Here is a 17,069-nt window from a genome sequence, read left to right as displayed (position 1 = left end):
TTGTCTGACACTTGCCACCATTGCCAGGCATTGCTTGGACTATTGCTATAACCTGTTGGTGGGTCTACCTCCCTCAAATCTCTCCCCATCTCCAATCCATTCTCCATTCAGTCACTAAAGTGCTTTTCCTAAAGCACAGTTCTGACCATGTCACCTCCCTACTCAGTAAACTCCAGTGGCTCCCAATTGCCTCCAGGATAAAATTCAAAATCTTCAGTTTGGCATTCTTCATAAATAAGCCCCCTCACATCTTTCCAGTTTTTTTATACCTTATTCCCCACTACATACTATTCAGTCCAATAATTCTGGCCTCAAACCAGACACTCCGTCTCCCAGCTTTGGCCATTTCTTCAGGCTGTTCCCCTGCCCGGAATGCTTTCCATCCTTATCTTCACCTGCTGGTTTCCCTGATTTCCTTTAGGTCCCAACTAAAATTTCATCTTCTACAAGAAGATTTTCCCAACCTTAATTCTTAATTCTGGTGCCTTCCTACTGTTAATTATTTCCTATTTATCCTGTACTTACCTTGCTTCGTAGATATATTTTTTGCTTGTTGTCTCCTCTATTAGATTGTAAACTCCTTGAGGGCAAGGACTGTCTCTTGCCTTTTTGTATTCCCAGCACTTTAATAAATGTTCATTGACTGAATTGGCAGCCAGATTGTAGAGGGCTGTAGTGCCTGGCAAAGGAATTTGTATTTTATCCTAGTAGCAGGAGAGAGATGCTGAGGAGGGACATAGTTAGACCTTGGTCTTAGTGATATTAATTTGGCATCCATGTGCAAAAAAAACCCAGAGAAAGGAAAGAATGGAGCCCAGAAGATCAATTAGGAAGGCATTACAATAGCTCAGGAAAGAAATGATGAGAACCTGAACAGGATGGTGCAATACGAATGCAGAGGAGGACATATGTGAGAATTGTAGAGATCAAATCAACAGGATTTAGTCAATTGGCTATGGAAGGTGAGAGAGAAAAAAGACTCAAAGATGAAACTGAGGTTTCAAACATAGGTGACTGGGAGAACAGAGGTACAATCAATAGAAATAGGAAAATTGGGAAGAGGGGCAGGTTTAGGGGAGAGGAAAGTGATTAGTTTAATTCTGGACACTTTGAGGTTGAGAAGCTGGTATGACATTAACATGGACATATATATAAGGCAGCTTGTGATTCAGAAATCCAAAATGTCTCTTCTTATAGCTGCTGGGTCCTCTGGACTAATGTGCCAGTATGTCATAGACTAGGATGCTGTGCCCCTTCCTGATTCAGGCTATAGGCATAGAGAAGACATGGATTAGGATAGGGGTGAACAAGCTTAATATTACTCTTTAAAGTTTTGGGGTTTTGCATTTTTAAAGGTGAGAGATGTGACTGTGTCTAGTTATCTAGAGCTCATGTTCTAGAAGGCACTTCTAGAAGAGGAGCTATGAAAGAGTTGTGAGCAATGATTATGGCACTTGAATAAGTGCATAGCCCTAGGCCACTTTGAAGGATAATCCCTATTTATAGGTGGAAATGTGTTCAATTAAAAATTAGTCTTGGTAGGATGACAAACGATGAAAATAGTCAATTTAGGAGGGGTTGTGGAAATATAAGCACATTAGTGCATCATTGGTAGATATGTGAATCAGCATGATCATTTCAGAAAGCAATTTGGAATAATGTAAATAAGGTGATTAAAATGTCGCATTGACTCAGAGATTCCAACACTATTCTTGTGCCCTCAAACAGGTCATTGATAAAAAGAAACATTTACAGCAACACTTTTTGTTAGATAGAAGAATTGGAAACAAAGTAGTTGCTCATCAAATTGGGGATGACTAAATAATTTGTTGTATGTGAATATAATGGACTATTACTGTGCAGTAAAAAAAGACGAATGTTAATGAATACAGAGAAGCAGGGAAAGAGCTACATGAACTGATGCAGAATGGAGTAAGTAGAGTCAAGAAAATAATATACATAATGACTACACCAATGTAAAAGGAAAGAAAAACACAAAAAATGCATATTATAAAATTACAAGCATAACTAGAAAGAAGCGATATGAGAAGACACCCCTAACACACACATCTTATACATTGCAAATATTTTCAGACTTTTTTTGATACATTGATTAGTTATGGAGATTTTTTTGATCCCTTTTCTTTTTTTTTTAATCTTTAAAAAAAATACTATTCGATATATCAGATGCCTCTCTGTAAAGGAGAGGGAGAGGGACACTGTGGAAAATTATGGAAATGTAAAAAATAAAAGATATCAATAAAAACTTATTTATAAAAATCAGTCTTGTTATTTTTTAGTCACATCTCATAAATACAAATGAGCAATAGCCATATAAACAGTGTAAATTAGGGACATGTTGTTGGAGCTGTTCCTTAATAATGGCTAGGTAAGCCTAGAGAATCCCAGGTGTTCCTACCAAGATAGTATAATTTTCATTTATTTATTTATTTATCTATTTAGTTAATTAATTTTTTATTAAAGTGCTTTTAAAATTCTGGGTTACAAATTTTCTCCCTTCCTCCCTCCCCACCCACCCTCATTGAAAAGGCAAGCAACTCAATACAGGTTATAGATGTGTAGTCATGCAAAACACTTCCATAGTAGTCCTGTTGTGAAAAACTAAGTATATTTCCCTTCATTTTATCCTACCCCCCATTTACTTTATTCTCTCTTTTGACTCTGTCTGTCCTCAGAAGCGTTTGCTTCTGATTATCCACTCCCCCAATCTGCCCTCCCCTCTATCAAACCCCTGCTCTCTGGTCCCCTTCCCCCCTTATTTGCCTGTAGATTTTCATACCTCAATTGTGTACGTTATTCCCTCCTTAAGCCAAATCCTATGAGAATAAGATTCACTCATTCCCTCTCACCTTCTCCCATTTCCGCTCCACTGTAAAAGCCTTTTCTTATCTGTTTCATGTGAGATAATTTACCCCATTCTACCTCTCCCTTTCTCCTTCTCCCAGTATAATTCTCTTTCACCCCTTAATTATATTTTCCAGATATGACCTCTTTATCTTCAACTCACCATGTACCCTCTATCTATCTATCTGTCTATCTATACATACATATAATTTTTTTCCTCTCACTACCCTAACCCTCCAACTACCCTAATACTGACAAAGGACTCATGAGTTACAAATATCATCTTTCCATGCAGGAATGTAAACAGTTCAACCTTAATAAGTCTCTTATGATTTCTCTTTCTTGTTTACCTCTTCCATGTCTCACTTGAGTCTTGTATTGGAAAGTCAAATTTTCTATTCAGCTCTGGTCTTTTCATCAAGAATGCTTGAAAGTCCCCTATTTCACTGAATATCCATTTTTCCCCCTGCAGGATTATACTCAGTTTTGCTGGGTGGGTGATTCTTGGTTATAATCCTATCTCCTTTGCCCATTGGAATATTATATTCCATGCCCTCCAGTCACTTAATGTAAAAAACAGCTGAATCTTGTGTTATCCTGATTGTGTTTCCACAATGCTTGAATTGTTTCTTTCTGGCTGCTTGCAATATTTTCTCCTTGACCTGGGAATTCTGGAATTTGGCTATAATATTCCCAGGCATTTTCCTTTGGGGATCTCTTTCAGGAGGAGATCGGCGGATTCTTTCAATTTCTATTTTGCCCTCTGGTTCTAAAATATCAGGACAGTTTTCCTTGATAATTTCTTGAAAGATGATGTCTAGGCTCTTTTTTTGATCATGGCTTTCAGATAGTCCAATAATTTTTAAATTCTCTCTCCTGGATCTATTTTCCAGGTCAGTTGTTTTTCCAATGAGATGTTTCACATTGTTTTCTAATTTTTCATTCTTTTGGATTTGTTTTACAGTGTCTTGATTTCTCATAAAGTCACTAGCTTCCAATTGCTCTATTCTAATTTTTAAGGAAGTATTTTCTTCAGTAATCTTTTGGACTTCCTTTTCCATTTGGCCAATTGGGCTTTTTAGGGCATTCTTCCCTCATTGACTTTTTGGACCTCTTTTGCCATTTGGGTTAGGCTATTTTTTAAGGTGTTATTTTCTTCAGTATTTTTTTTGGATCTCCTTTAGCAAGCTGTTGACTTGTTTTTCAAGATTTTCTTGCAAAACTCTCAGTTTTTCCCCTACTTCTCTTACTTGCTTCTCAAAATTCCTTTTGAGCTCTTCCAAGGCCTGGGACTGGTTCATATTCTTCTTGGAGGCTTTGGATGTAGGAGCTTTGACTTTGTTTTCTTCTTCTGGTTGTATGTTTTGATCTTCTTTGTCACCAAAGTAAGATAATATAGTCTGACTCTTTTTTGCGCTGCTTACTCATGATCCTGGACAATTATTTGAGTTTTAAACTCTTAGTTAAGGTAAAAGTCTGTTTCCAATGTGGAGAATGTACTGTCCCAAACTTTAGGGGTTTGTACAGCTGTTTTCAGAGATACTTCTAGGGACCTGAAAATTTTCAGTTCTTCCAAGGTGCTATAATAAGGGGCGAGGTGTTTTCTCTCCACCGCCACAACAAACTTCACCACACCACCATTCCTTCTCACCCCAGGACCGCCCCTCAGAACTGTGACCCAGATCTAAGCACTGGTAAAGCAAGAGACTCCTGCCTCAGCACTGGCAAAGAGATCCCTGCAATCCCCCTCTGATCAGCCACTTGATTCACCCTCAGTCTGTGGGCCAGAAGCTCAGGAGGCAGCCGCAGCCCACGCTTGGGACTTGCAGCTGAGACCTAGTTTCTTCTCTCACTGCAGTCACAGACTTTTCGCACTGACCTAAGTTGTCTTTGGCGTTCGTGGGTTGAGAAGTCTGGAAACTGCCACAGCTGTCTGCGATTCAGTCCTCTGAGGCCTGCTCCAGGTTCTCTAAGGCCTGTGTGCCCACGCCAAACTGCGCTCCTCTCCCTGCCTGGTGCAATATACCTTTCCAATCAGCCATCCAGGCTGTCTTTGGCTGGAAATTTGTTTCACTCTGTCTTTTTGTGGGATCTGCTGCTTTGGAATTAGTTTAGAGCCCTTTTTTTAGCTATTTGGAGGGCTTTGGGAGAGAGCTCAAGCAAGTCACTGCTTTCACTCTGCCATCTTGGCTCTGCCCAATTAGTTGGTTTGTTAAGTGCAGAGAATGCACCAACAGACAATGAAAATTAGGAGAGTAGAGTGATTGGAGAGAGGATTATGGGAGCAATCTGCTTGAGAAAACCAGAGGAGATGAGATAAAAAAAAATACATGTAGAAGGGTTGGTCTTGTTAAGGAATAGGGTCACCTCTTCATCAGAGAGTAAAGGAGGAGAGAATGAGGCATGATCATTAAGACTCCAAATTTTTTTCTATTGAGTTAGTCACCTAGTCTTACCTCAATATTCCACTGTATTAATAAATCAAATTTATTAATAATATAAAAATGAACATAAATACATTCCTAGACCTCTGGATCTGAGGTGGTGCTAGAAAAGAAATGTTTTTGCCTAAATAAATTAAAACTAGCTTAAATAACATAATAAAAAAAGCTTAAGTACAACATTTCATTCTGTTCTGCTTGAGCAAAACAGTTATGACAGCAACATTTTTGCATAAATTAAAATTGCCCTTAGCTGGAATAAATTGTACTTATCAACATCAGCAGCTGTGTAGTCATGATGAAATTATTGTTATTATTACTTGTTAGTATTTATAAACACTTCTACTTTCTAAGTGCTTTACAATCACTTATTGTTTAATTATTATCTAATTATTTATTTACAAGCAATCTTACATGTAGTTCAGCTTAATCAAATCTCCAAATGCAGACTCCATCATACAGGAATAGTCAACATATTTTTTCTCCCTCCCTGAAGGGGTTTAGGTCCACAGACATATGACTGAAAGACAGCGTGAAATAAAACCACATTTATGAAGGGATTTGAGCATACTACAACAATTTTTTGTAGGTGAAGCAAACATTTAAATGTCAATTTGTAAATTGTTTTATGCCCTTGTCCATCCAATTTTCGTGCTCATCTGACTTTTTTTCACAGGGAAAAAAATTCACAAAATTAAATAGTAAGAGAAAGCTGAATATTCTAATTGACCTGTTTTGGTAATATCAGTGAGGATGCTAAAGAGAAGCATAGAAGATTTGGTGAATTTTGAGAATTTAGTTTCAAGTGTAGCAGTTCTAACCTAGTCCAAGGTTGGACTGTACAAAGACAGAGTAGAACAGTGTCCAGGGTTAAGTGGCTGTGAATCCATTCACCACAGGATTTATTTAGAACAGGGTCCTTAACTTTTTTTGGGTGGGGGGATCATAGATACTTTTGGCAGTCTAGTGAAGCCTCTGGACCCTTTCTTAGAATAATGTTTTTACATATATAATATAAAATAGAAAAGCAATTATATTGAGATACAGTTATCAAAGGACTTAAAGGAAAAGTTCATGGACTCCAGGTTAAGAAGCCCTAATTTAGAGACTTCTATTTTTTCTCTATCCATTCTCCCTTTTCTCTTTTACAATCCACCTAACTGGGATTGCCGAGCTGATTGTGTTTAAAGTGGGCACAGAGACAGAGCCAGATTTGCCCTCTTCACTATGGAGCGCTGCATTGATGAGGGCCTGGTGTAACTGGATGACCTTCTCAGGGTGTTTGTACATGCAGGTTGTCCCCCTTTACTGTGTACACTGAGTGATGCCAGGAGTTGCTTGAAGTTTTGATATTAGATAACACCAAAAAGTCCAGTTTGGGATGAATCTATTCCTTAAAGTTAGCAGCAACAAGAGCTGATTCCCTAATAATGTTTTCTGATCCACTCAACTCAACTACCTCCAGAATTGTCCTTTTGTGGAACACAGATCCAGAACATAGGAAAAACCACCTAGAAGGTAACCAGGCTCCCCAGAGCTGCTCTAAATTTTGTGGCTGCTCAGCCACAAAGGGATCTCACTTGGCTCTCTTGCTGTTCCTTCACTGCCTTCCTGCTCCCAAGGCTCCACTTCTCAGTCTGTCAGTCAGTCAGTCAGTCAGTCAGTCAGTCAGTCAAAAAGCATTCACTGCAATTCCCCACACGTAGGGCTCCATCACCCTCTTCTGGGCATTTTCACCTGCTAGCCCCTATGCCGAGAGTTCTTCCCCTTCTCACCCCTGCCTCCTGGCTTCTCTGGCTTTCTTCAGGTCCCAGCTAAAATCCCACCTTCTTCAGGAAGCCTTTTCTGATTCCCCACCCTCCATCCCCCCATCCACCTTAATGATACAGTCTTCCTTCTGTTGATTATCTCCAATGTATCCTATCTATACCTTATTTGTACATAGCTGTTTACATGTTGTCTCCCCCATTACAGCTTCTTGAGAGCAGGGACCATCTTTTGTCTTTCTTTGAATCCTCAGCATTTAGCACAGTGCCTGATGGATAGTGGACACTTAATAAATGCTTATTCTGATGATGTGCAAGGCACTAAGCTAGGCACTGGAGATGCAAAGAAAGGCAAAAACATGTCCTTTACCTCAAGAATTTCACTTTCTAATCTAGTACCTTACCTGCTTGATTATAATATCATCCTCTATTCATATGTACTTCCTTCTTTTGTACTATCCCTTGGGTATCCAGGGCCCAATTGTGATGACTCACTCTGTGCTGCCTGCCCTCTCTGGTGCAAATTAGTTCCAAACCTTTCCATGTAACCACCTAGTCTAAATTCAGTGTTCCTCAGGTGTGATAATAGGTTAATGTGTCACCCTTCCGAAAAACATGGAGTATTTTGACAGGAGATTTCTGGAGGCAATGTTTTGACCCAAAAGAGTGACTCTAATGGTGAGAATTTCAGGTACTCTGGTACATCAGTGGAGATGTCTTTTTGGGGAGATGAACCATATGACAGCTTTCAAATTATACTATCTTGGAGGGCGGAGCCAAGATGGCAGAGTGAAAGCAGTGACTTGCTTGAGCTCTCCCCCAAACCCCTCCAAATACCTAAAAAATTGGCTCTAAACAAATTCTAAAGAAGCAGAACCCAGAAAAAGACAAAGTGAAACAAATTTCCAGCTCAAGACAACCTGGATGGTTGATCAGAAAGGTATATCGTGCCAGGCTGGAGAGGAGTGAAGCTCAGCGTGGGCGCGCAGGCAAGGTAGGCCTCAGCAAATCTGGAGCAGGCCTCAGAGGACTGAATCACAGGCAACTGTGGTGGTTTCCAGATTTCTCAACCCACGAACACCAAAGACAACTTAGAAGGTCGATGGAAAAAGTCTGTGTCAGTGGTGAAAAAGAGAAGCACAATGGTCTCAGCTCCAGTCCCGAGCTTGGCCCCAGGGCAGAGGCTGCCTCCTGAGCTTCCAGCCCACAGACTGAGGAGGAATCCAGTGGCTGATCAGAGGGGGATTACAGGGATCTCTCTGCTGGTGCAGGACTCTCTTGCTTTGCCTGTGCTTTGATCTGGATCACAGTTCTGGGTGGCTATCCTGGGGTGAAGAGGAGCGCTGGCATAGTGGAGCTTGTAGTGGCAGTGGAGAGGAAATCCTCCTCACAGTTCCAAGACAGAAAAGAGTGCTTGTGGTCATTCATAGACTAGAGCAAAGGCCAGGAAAGGAGTAAACACCTCACCCTTGATCATACCACATTGGAAGAACTGAAAATTTACAGGTCACTAGAAGTATCTCTGAAAACAGCTGCACAAAACCCCCAAAGCTTGGGACAGTGCATTCTCCACACTGGAAACAGACCCCTACCTTAGCAAAGAGTTTATAACTCAAGTCATTGGCTGGGATCATGAGCAAGCAGTGCAAAAAGAATCAGACATATTATCTTACTTTGGTGACAAAGAAGATCAAAACATACAACTAGAAGAAGACAACAAAGCCAAAGCACCTACATCCAAAGCCTCCAAGAAAAATATGAATCAGTCCCAAGCCATGGAAGAGCTGAAAAAGGATTTTGAGAAGCAAGTAAAAGAAGTAGAGGGAAAACTGAGAGTGATGCTAAAGGAGACCCCCAAAAAAATACTGAAGAAAATAACACCTTAAAAAATAACCCAAAAGGCAAAAGAGGTCCAAAAAGCCAATGAGGAGAAGAATACCCTAAAAAGCCCAATTGGCCAAATAGAAAAGGAAGTCCAAAAGCTTACTGAAGAAAATGCTTCCTTAAAAATTAGAATGGAGCAATTGGAAGCTAGTGACTTTATGAGAAATCAAGACACTGTAAAACAAATCCAAAAGAATGAAAAATTAGAAAACAATGTGAAACATCTCATTGGAAAAACAACTGACCTGGAAAATAGATCCAGGAGAGAGAATTTAAAAATTATTGGACTATCTGAAAGCCATGATCAAAAAAAGAGCCTAGACATCATCTTTCAAGAAATTATCAAGGAAAACTGTCCTGATATTTTAGAACCAGAGGGCAAAATAGAAATTGAAAGAATCCGCCGATCTCCTCCTGAAAGAGATCCCCAAAGGAAAACTCCTAGGAATATTGTAGCCAAATTTCAGAGTTCCCAGGTCAAGGAGAAAATATTGCAAGCAGCCAGAAAGAAACAATTCAAGCATTGTGGAAACACAATCAGGATAACACAAGATTTAGCTGCTTCTACATTAAGTGACCAGAGGGCATGGAATATAATATTCTGTAGGGCAAAGGAGATAGGATTACAACCAAGAATCACCTACCCAGCAAAACTGAGTATAATCCTGCAGGGGAAAAAATGGTCATTCAGTGAAATAGAGGACTTTCAAGCATTCTTGATGAAAAGACCAGAGCTGAATAGAAAATTTGACTTTCCAATACAAGACTCAAGTGGAACATGAAGAGGTAAACAGGAAAGAGAAAATCATAAGAGACTTATTATGGTTGAACTGTTTACATTCCTGCATGGAAAGGTGATATTTGTAACTCATGAGTCCTTTGTCAGTATTAGGGTAGTTGGAGGGAAAAAATTATATGTACGTATATATAGATATAGATAGATAGATAGAGGGCACAGGGTGAGTTGAAAATGAAGGGGTCATATCTGGAGAATAAAATTAAGGGGTAAGAGAGGATTACACTAGGAGAAGGAGAAAGGGAGAGGTAGAATGGAGTAAATTATCTCACAAAAAAAAGAAAAGAAAAGGCTCTTACAGTAGAGGGGAAATGGGGGAAGGTGAGAGGGCATGAGTGAATCTTATTCTCATAGAATTTGACTTAAGGAGGGAATAACATACACACTCAATTGGGTATGGAAATCTGTCTTACCCTACAGGAAAATGGGGGAGGGGGGAGAAGGGGACAAGAGAGTAGGGGGATGATAGACAGGAGGGCAGATTGGGAAAGGCGGTAATCAGAAGCAAGTACTTCTGAGGAGGGACAGGGTCAAAAGAAAGAATATAATAAATGGGGGGGTGGGATAGGATTAAGGGAAATAGAGTTAGTTTTTCACAACATGTCTACTATGGAAGTGTTTTGTATGACTGCACATATATAACCTATATTTAGTTGCTTGCCTTATCAATGAGAGTGGGTGGGGAGGGAGGAAGGGAGAAAATTTGAAACCCAAAGTTTTAAAAACACATGTTTAAAAAAAATGTTTTCACATGCAACTGGGAAATAAGAAATACAGGAAATGGAGTACAGAAATCCATCCTGCCCTACAGGAAAATTGAAGGGAAAGGGGTTAAGAGAAGGGGGGGGAGAGACAGAAGGGAAGGCAGACTAGGGGAAGGAGCATACAGAATGCATGCCATCTTGGGGTGGGGGAGGGGCGAGATGGGGTGAAAATTTGGAACTCAAAATTTTGTGGAAGTAAATGTTGAAAACAAAAAAATAAATAAAAATTACCATAAAAAACCAAAAAATTTAATTTTTTAATTAACAGAAATCTCCTGTCTTTTCTTCCTATCTCACTCCACCCCATCGAAAGAGAAAAACAAAATCTTTATAACAAATATAAATGGTCAACTAAAACAAATTCCCACATCATCCATAACCAAAAAATATACGTCTCCATCTGTACCCTGAATCCATCATTTCTCTGTCATCAAGTGGGTAGCATCCTCTAGAATCATACTTAGTCGTTATATTAATCAGAGTTCTTAAGTCTTCTAAAGTTATTTGTCTTTATGATATTTTTGTTATTATTGTTTAAATTGTTCTCCTAGCTCTGCTTACTTCATGCTATACCAGTTCATACAAATCTTCCCAGGTTTCTCTAAAAACATTTCCTTCATCATTTCTTACAGTAAAATAGCATTCCAGCACATTCATATACCTTGATTTGTTCAGCCATTCCACTATTGATGGGCACTCCCTTAATGTCTGCTTCTTTGCTACTAGAAAAAGATTATAATTTTTTTGTATTTATGGTTTCTTTTCCTCTTTGTTGATCTCTTTGGGATACAGATTTAGAAGTGGTAGCATTAGGCCAAAGGGTATGCACAGTCTTATAACCTTTGGGACATAGTTCAAATTCCTTTCCAGAATGACTAGACCAGTTCATAGCTCCATCAACAGTGTGCTAATGTATCTATATTCCTATTATTCCTCCAACATTTGTCATTTTCCTTTGTGTCAGCATTACCTATCTCATAGATTTGAGGTAAAACTGTACAATTGCTTTAATTCACATTTCTCTAGTTATTGGTGATTTGGGACATTTTTAAAGTATGGCTATTGATACTTTGGATTTCTTCCTTTGAATATTTCCTGCTTGTATCCTTTTACCATTTATTGATTGGACAATGACTCATTCTTTTTTTTTTTTAAGGCAATTGGGGTTAAGTGATTTTTTGCCTAGGGTCACACTGCTAGTAAGTGTCAAGTGTTTGGTCTGAGCCCGGATTTGAACTCAGGTCCTCCTGACTTCATGGCCAGAGCTCTATCCACTGCACCACCTAGCTGCCCCCAATGACTCTAATTCTTATAAATTTGAATCAGTTCCTTGTATGTCTCTGAAATGAAATGTTTATCAGAGAAAAATATATTTCCCCCAGTTACCTGCTTCTCCTCTATTTTTAGCTGCATTGGTCTGGTTTGTTAAAAAAATTTTTTTTTAAATGTTGTGTAATCAAAATTGTCCATTTTATTGTTTATGATCTTCTCCTTCATTGGTGATGAGTTATTTCCCTATTCATAGGATATATATGAGGTCAGGGACTGTTAAATGCTTTTATTTTTATTCCCAAAACTTAGCACAGTGTAGATCTAATTAGACTCATAGATCTAAAAGGTAATTTCTTCCTTGTCCTCCTCATTTGTTTTGATGTCACCATTTATGTCTAAGCCAAGTACCCTTTTAGAGTTTATCTTGGTATATGGTGTGAGATGCTGGTCTTTGCCTAGTAGGAAAATCACTTTTGGCAGCCAAGTGGAAGACCCTTTGGAGTGAGAAGATACTTGAAGTGGAGACCAGTTAGTAGACCGTTTCAATAGTCAAGGAGAGAGGTGATGGAGACTTGAACTAGGGTGAGGGCTATATATGAATGGGGAGAAAGGGACATATATGATAGATGCTGTGAAGCTAAAAATCACAAGATTTGGCATTGCTGTTCTAGATGCTGAGGATAGTTTTGGAGTCAAAGGACCTGGATTTGAATCCCAGAACAACTACTTGTCACTTACATGAGCTTAGGCAAAGCATTTAATCTCTCTGAACCTCAGTTTCTTAATCTATAAAATGAAAGGGAGATCCATTCCAAAAGTAAATCCCATGATTCTCTGATTCTTCTCCTCTCCTCTCTTCTCCTCACACTTTCTCTCTTGTAAATCTCATTCACTCCCACAGTAAAACCTCTATAGAGATGCCTCCCAAGTCTACATCTCTAGTCCTGACCTTTCTTTTGAGTTCCAGATCAGTATGTCAACTGCCTGTAGGACATTTCCAGCAAGATGGTCTACCAGCACCTTAAATACAACAAATCCAAAACTGAATTTATTATCTATAAGTCTGTTTTTTTGTTTCTTACTTCATTATTTCTGTTAGTAGCTCCACCATTCACCCAGTCTCCCAAGTTTGAAACCTTAGTGCTATCTCTGATCCTTCCTTCTCCCTCATCCTTCATCCCTCATGTTTGATTAATTTCCAAATCCTGCTGATCTCACCTCTGCAATAACTCATGAGTCCATTCCCATCTCTGTCACCTCATGGTCTGCATCGCCACCTTGGGAAACCTCTGCCTTGGAGCAGAGAAAAGGTTTCTCTCTTCACTGATAATTCCTTCCCCCATGGCCATTTTAAGAAGTTCCTCAGTTGTACTTTACTTCACTCTCACCTCCATTCTTTCTGGATTAGACATCCTTCTCTTTACCTGCTACACTATCCCTTTTTGAGTATCTTTCCTCTCCCCTCCCCACTCTTTCCAGTACCCCCTACATGTATTATCTTCCCCTATTAGAACATAAACTCCTTGAGGTCAGGGACTGTTAAATGCTTTTATTTTTATTCCCAAAACTTAGCACAGTGTTTGGCACATAATAAGCACTTAAAAAACTCTCTCTCTCTCTTTCTCTCCTCCATATATATGTATATATTAACATATATATCCATTATCCATCTCTCTCTCTCTATATATATATGTATATCCATCTTTCTACATATATGTGTATATATATATATCCATCTCTCTCTCTCTCTCTCTCTCTCTCTCTCTCTCTCTCTCTCTCTCTTTCTCTCTCTCCGTCTCTCTCAATTCTCCAAAGCCTGGTGCCCCTGTACCTTTCTATCTTTATCTCATAAGGCACCTGTCCACATACTCTGTGCTACATATTAGACTACTTTCTAACCTTGTATTTTGCCATCTCCTCCACGAATTTTTCCCTGATTCCCCTAACCAGTCAGAAGTCTTATCTTGGAGCTCACAAGGCATTTTATTTTGTACATCTCTATTGTATTTCTCATGTAATATTGTATTTGTCTGCTTGTGTCTAGCTCCCTACCAAGGTGTAAGAGATGTCCCCCAGTACCTAGCAAAGTGCTCTGTACATAGGAAGTGCTTACTAAATGTGTTATTGAATAATGAGTTCTAATTCAGGGCTATCACAGGATAGAAATTTCTGTACAAATAAGCATGCATCTGTAACCCCCCCCTCCAAGGTCACAGTAATTGTTTTTCCTTTCAGAAAGGGACGTTCTGGTATTTCTTCTTAGAGTTGCCTTGTGCATCTCAGCAGTTTCTTCTTATCTACATAGTGCAGCTATACTTTTTTCACCCAGACCGAGAGTCCTTTGCCACTAAATTAAAAAAGAGAGCTACAAAGCCCCAAGTTCTGCCGCTGTGTGCACTGGCCGCCCTGCCAATACAGCACATACCTCCAATGGAGTGGTACTATGATGACAGTAGCCAACCAGAGAGCACCATGCAAATGAGACTACTGTATCCCATACCAGCTGCTTCAGTGCTGGCTGTTGTTATAGTGATAAAGTGAGGCCTTGCCGCCTTGCGTCTCCTGGAAAGAAGGGGAAGGGAAAAAAAAAAAAAACCAAACCACAAAACAACAAAACCCTTTAGTCCCTCCAGGGAAGGAAGAAAGAAGAAGGGGGGTGGAGGAAGTATGTGACAAAGAAAACATTTTCCGCCTGAAAGGAGAACAACAGAAGGAAGGGGTAGAGCTGCCGGGAGCATTCACTGGCCATGCCAGTGCTCACCACTGATGCTGAGTCAGAAACAGGTATCCCAAAATCCCTTTCTAATGAGCTTCCCTCAGAAACCATGGAGGAAATAGAGCACACATGTCCTCAGCCTCGACTGGTAAGTAAAGACAAAGGATGCATATGCATATGCGTTCATATACATGTGTACATATATATATGAAAATATGGATATGCATTTTCTCTCTCTACATTTAAATTTATATTCACAAAGGAATTTTTTGTGGTATTTTAGCTAGTAAGGAAAGCAATGCTTAGAGGATTTTCATAAATGAAAATCTAATGCTATCTAATACATCTATACAGAGAGGTTTTTAGCTTATAAGGAACTATTGTATTGGCTGAATGAGAAACAGGCTGCTTTGAATAAACTGTGTTTCTGTGTTGGGAAGGAAGGGATGGTGTTACCCTTATGTGGGGTATTCACTTCTGAAGAGAAAAAGATACCATGCAATTTTAAAATGGCATTTCCTTTATTTATCTTGGGGAAATCCCTCATTAAATTCTGAATTGAAGTAAAGGTATCTATCCTTCCTGATTGTGTGCTTAATGCTAATTTGGGAAAACAAAAACGACATAGAGGCAAAACTTCTATATTCATCTCAAAAAAGAAAACAGCTTCCCAGAGCTGCATTCTAAATGGTATGACCATCGCACCTGGATCTTAAATGAGTTGTAAGAGATTTCCAGAGTGCACTGGCAAGGTTTCACTTCAGGTAGTTGGAACTGGGGGAAGCTATATTTGGAGAAGAGCTGCAGTAATTTAACAATGAATGCATAGAAATAGTATGCTCTAAGATAGCAGCCCCCCAGAATGGAGGGGGCATTCTTTTATCTATGTTTTACTGAATTTGGTCAACTACTCTATTACTGTTCAGGATCCCTACCTTGGATTTGTAGGCTAATTCTGCATGGCCCCCCGAGTGAGGCCTTACCAACTGGAAAGTACCAAAAGATATGGTCAACTTCCTGTTGTCTGAAGTCCTGTAAAACTTTGGGTGTCCTTGTGTTTCTTCTCTTCCTACTAAACGATGGAGGCAACATGACACCATCACCTTTCCACCTTGGAAGTGAAGCATGAACACTGGATCATACACTTTAGAACTAGAATCTGGCTATATACCACCTGTAGTCCAATCTCCTTATTTTACAGATGAGAAAACTGAGGCCCAGAAGGTATTGAATGTCTGTGCTAGGTGCTCAAGTGGAAATGTTTTCTAGAATTTTCTGAGGTAACATGTACTATAACACCTCCAAAATTAAAAAAAAAAAATGTTCTTGGACTAAAAGTCTAGCCCCAAAGAGAACATAGACTTCCTAATAAAGATTCAAGGATAGGTTTAAAATAACTTTGTATAAGGCGGGAAAACATGTCTGTGTTCATTATTCTTTCCTCTTTTGGAGGCCTTTTCTTCTCCATGAGATTGCCATGTATTTTCTGAGGGTATCTTATTCTGAGTTGCCAACGAGGGAATCACTGTCACTTCACCAAAACATTATGGTTGTACTGAAGGATGTGGATAGTGATGCTACTTGGTTCCCATGCCAGCACAGACCCCATAAATGAAGGCAGAGTGGTAAGGCATTAGATTGTAGCACTCCTCCAATAGTTTAGAACTAAAAAATAGAAAAAGACTGATACTAGAGGTCATTTATGTAATTAGCTAGATTTTTTATAAAAATCAATACTGATGTTTAAACAATCCTCCATAATTACAGAATAGCAGTGAAGAGGCAATCATGGCAATACTTGAAGAGTGTGTCTATACTGTCTTTTCATCTACTTTTAAAAGAATTTCCTATGAAAAGGGGAGAGGGAGGAGGGAAATCACCTTCCAAGTCAGAGACAGACTTTTCATGTTGTTCATTATTTTGGTGTCTTGCTGATGAGGTGCTTGGGTTTGGGTGCTTGTGTTTGGGTGCTTGTGCTTGGACCCTAATTTCTCCCTAGTCTCAGAAACACTGTCTCTGGCAGTTTCTCCCCAGCCCAAGGACACTGTGCCTAGCAATTACTCATGAGTGGGCCCCAGCAAGAAGACCCTTATCTCTCTCCCTGGTGCAGTTACAAACAGCACCTGAAGGAATTAGTTTGAATTGGCTTTGCACTGGGCCATAAAGATATTCTTACCTACTGGACTATCTATACTACCGCCCTACCTCATTCTCCACTCCTGGATGCCTCATCATCTATATTCTAGCCTTAAGACATTTGTATACTCTCTACATGTATCTTGTCAAACAAGACATTGACTGGTGGCAGACTGGACAACTCTCAGTTACCCCTGAACTCTAGTTAACTTAGTGACATAGCAGGCCTAAAACCTCACCTCCATGTGCCCACCCCCGTGGGCTTTTCCCAGTGAATTCTGGGTAAAACGCTTGTGCGGTAGGTACAAGAAGTGCATGTTCCTTTAAGAACTGATCACTCCTTAACCACTACCTAATCCCACCCTGAATCACCTAGTTAGCATATTTGGCACATGTTTTATTATATTTTGTCCTATGTAGACTTTAACT

At 39.5% G+C, this 17,069-nt stretch overlaps 1 protein-coding gene across 1 annotated transcript in view; it reads left to right on the top strand.

Moving 5' to 3' along the window:
• Positions 1-14,535: 14,535 nt before the first annotated feature.
• The window catches only part of PCYT1B (phosphate cytidylyltransferase 1, choline, beta), a 99,509-nt gene continuing 96,975 nt past the window's right edge, over positions 14,536-17,069 (top strand). Inside the window, exon 1 of the mRNA XM_027845463.1 lies at positions 14,536-14,652. Coding sequence (XP_027701264.1) covers positions 14,536-14,652 — 117 coding nt within the window. The remainder of the gene's footprint in view (positions 14,653-17,069) is intronic.

Source organism: Vombatus ursinus, unplaced genomic scaffold, assembly GCF_900497805.2.
Source record: "Vombatus ursinus unplaced genomic scaffold, bare-nosed wombat genome assembly UNPS02014962.1, whole genome shotgun sequence".
Classification (NCBI taxonomy): Eukaryota; Metazoa; Chordata; class Mammalia; order Diprotodontia; family Vombatidae; genus Vombatus; species Vombatus ursinus.
This window is presented reverse-complemented; position numbering and strand designations above follow the sequence as displayed.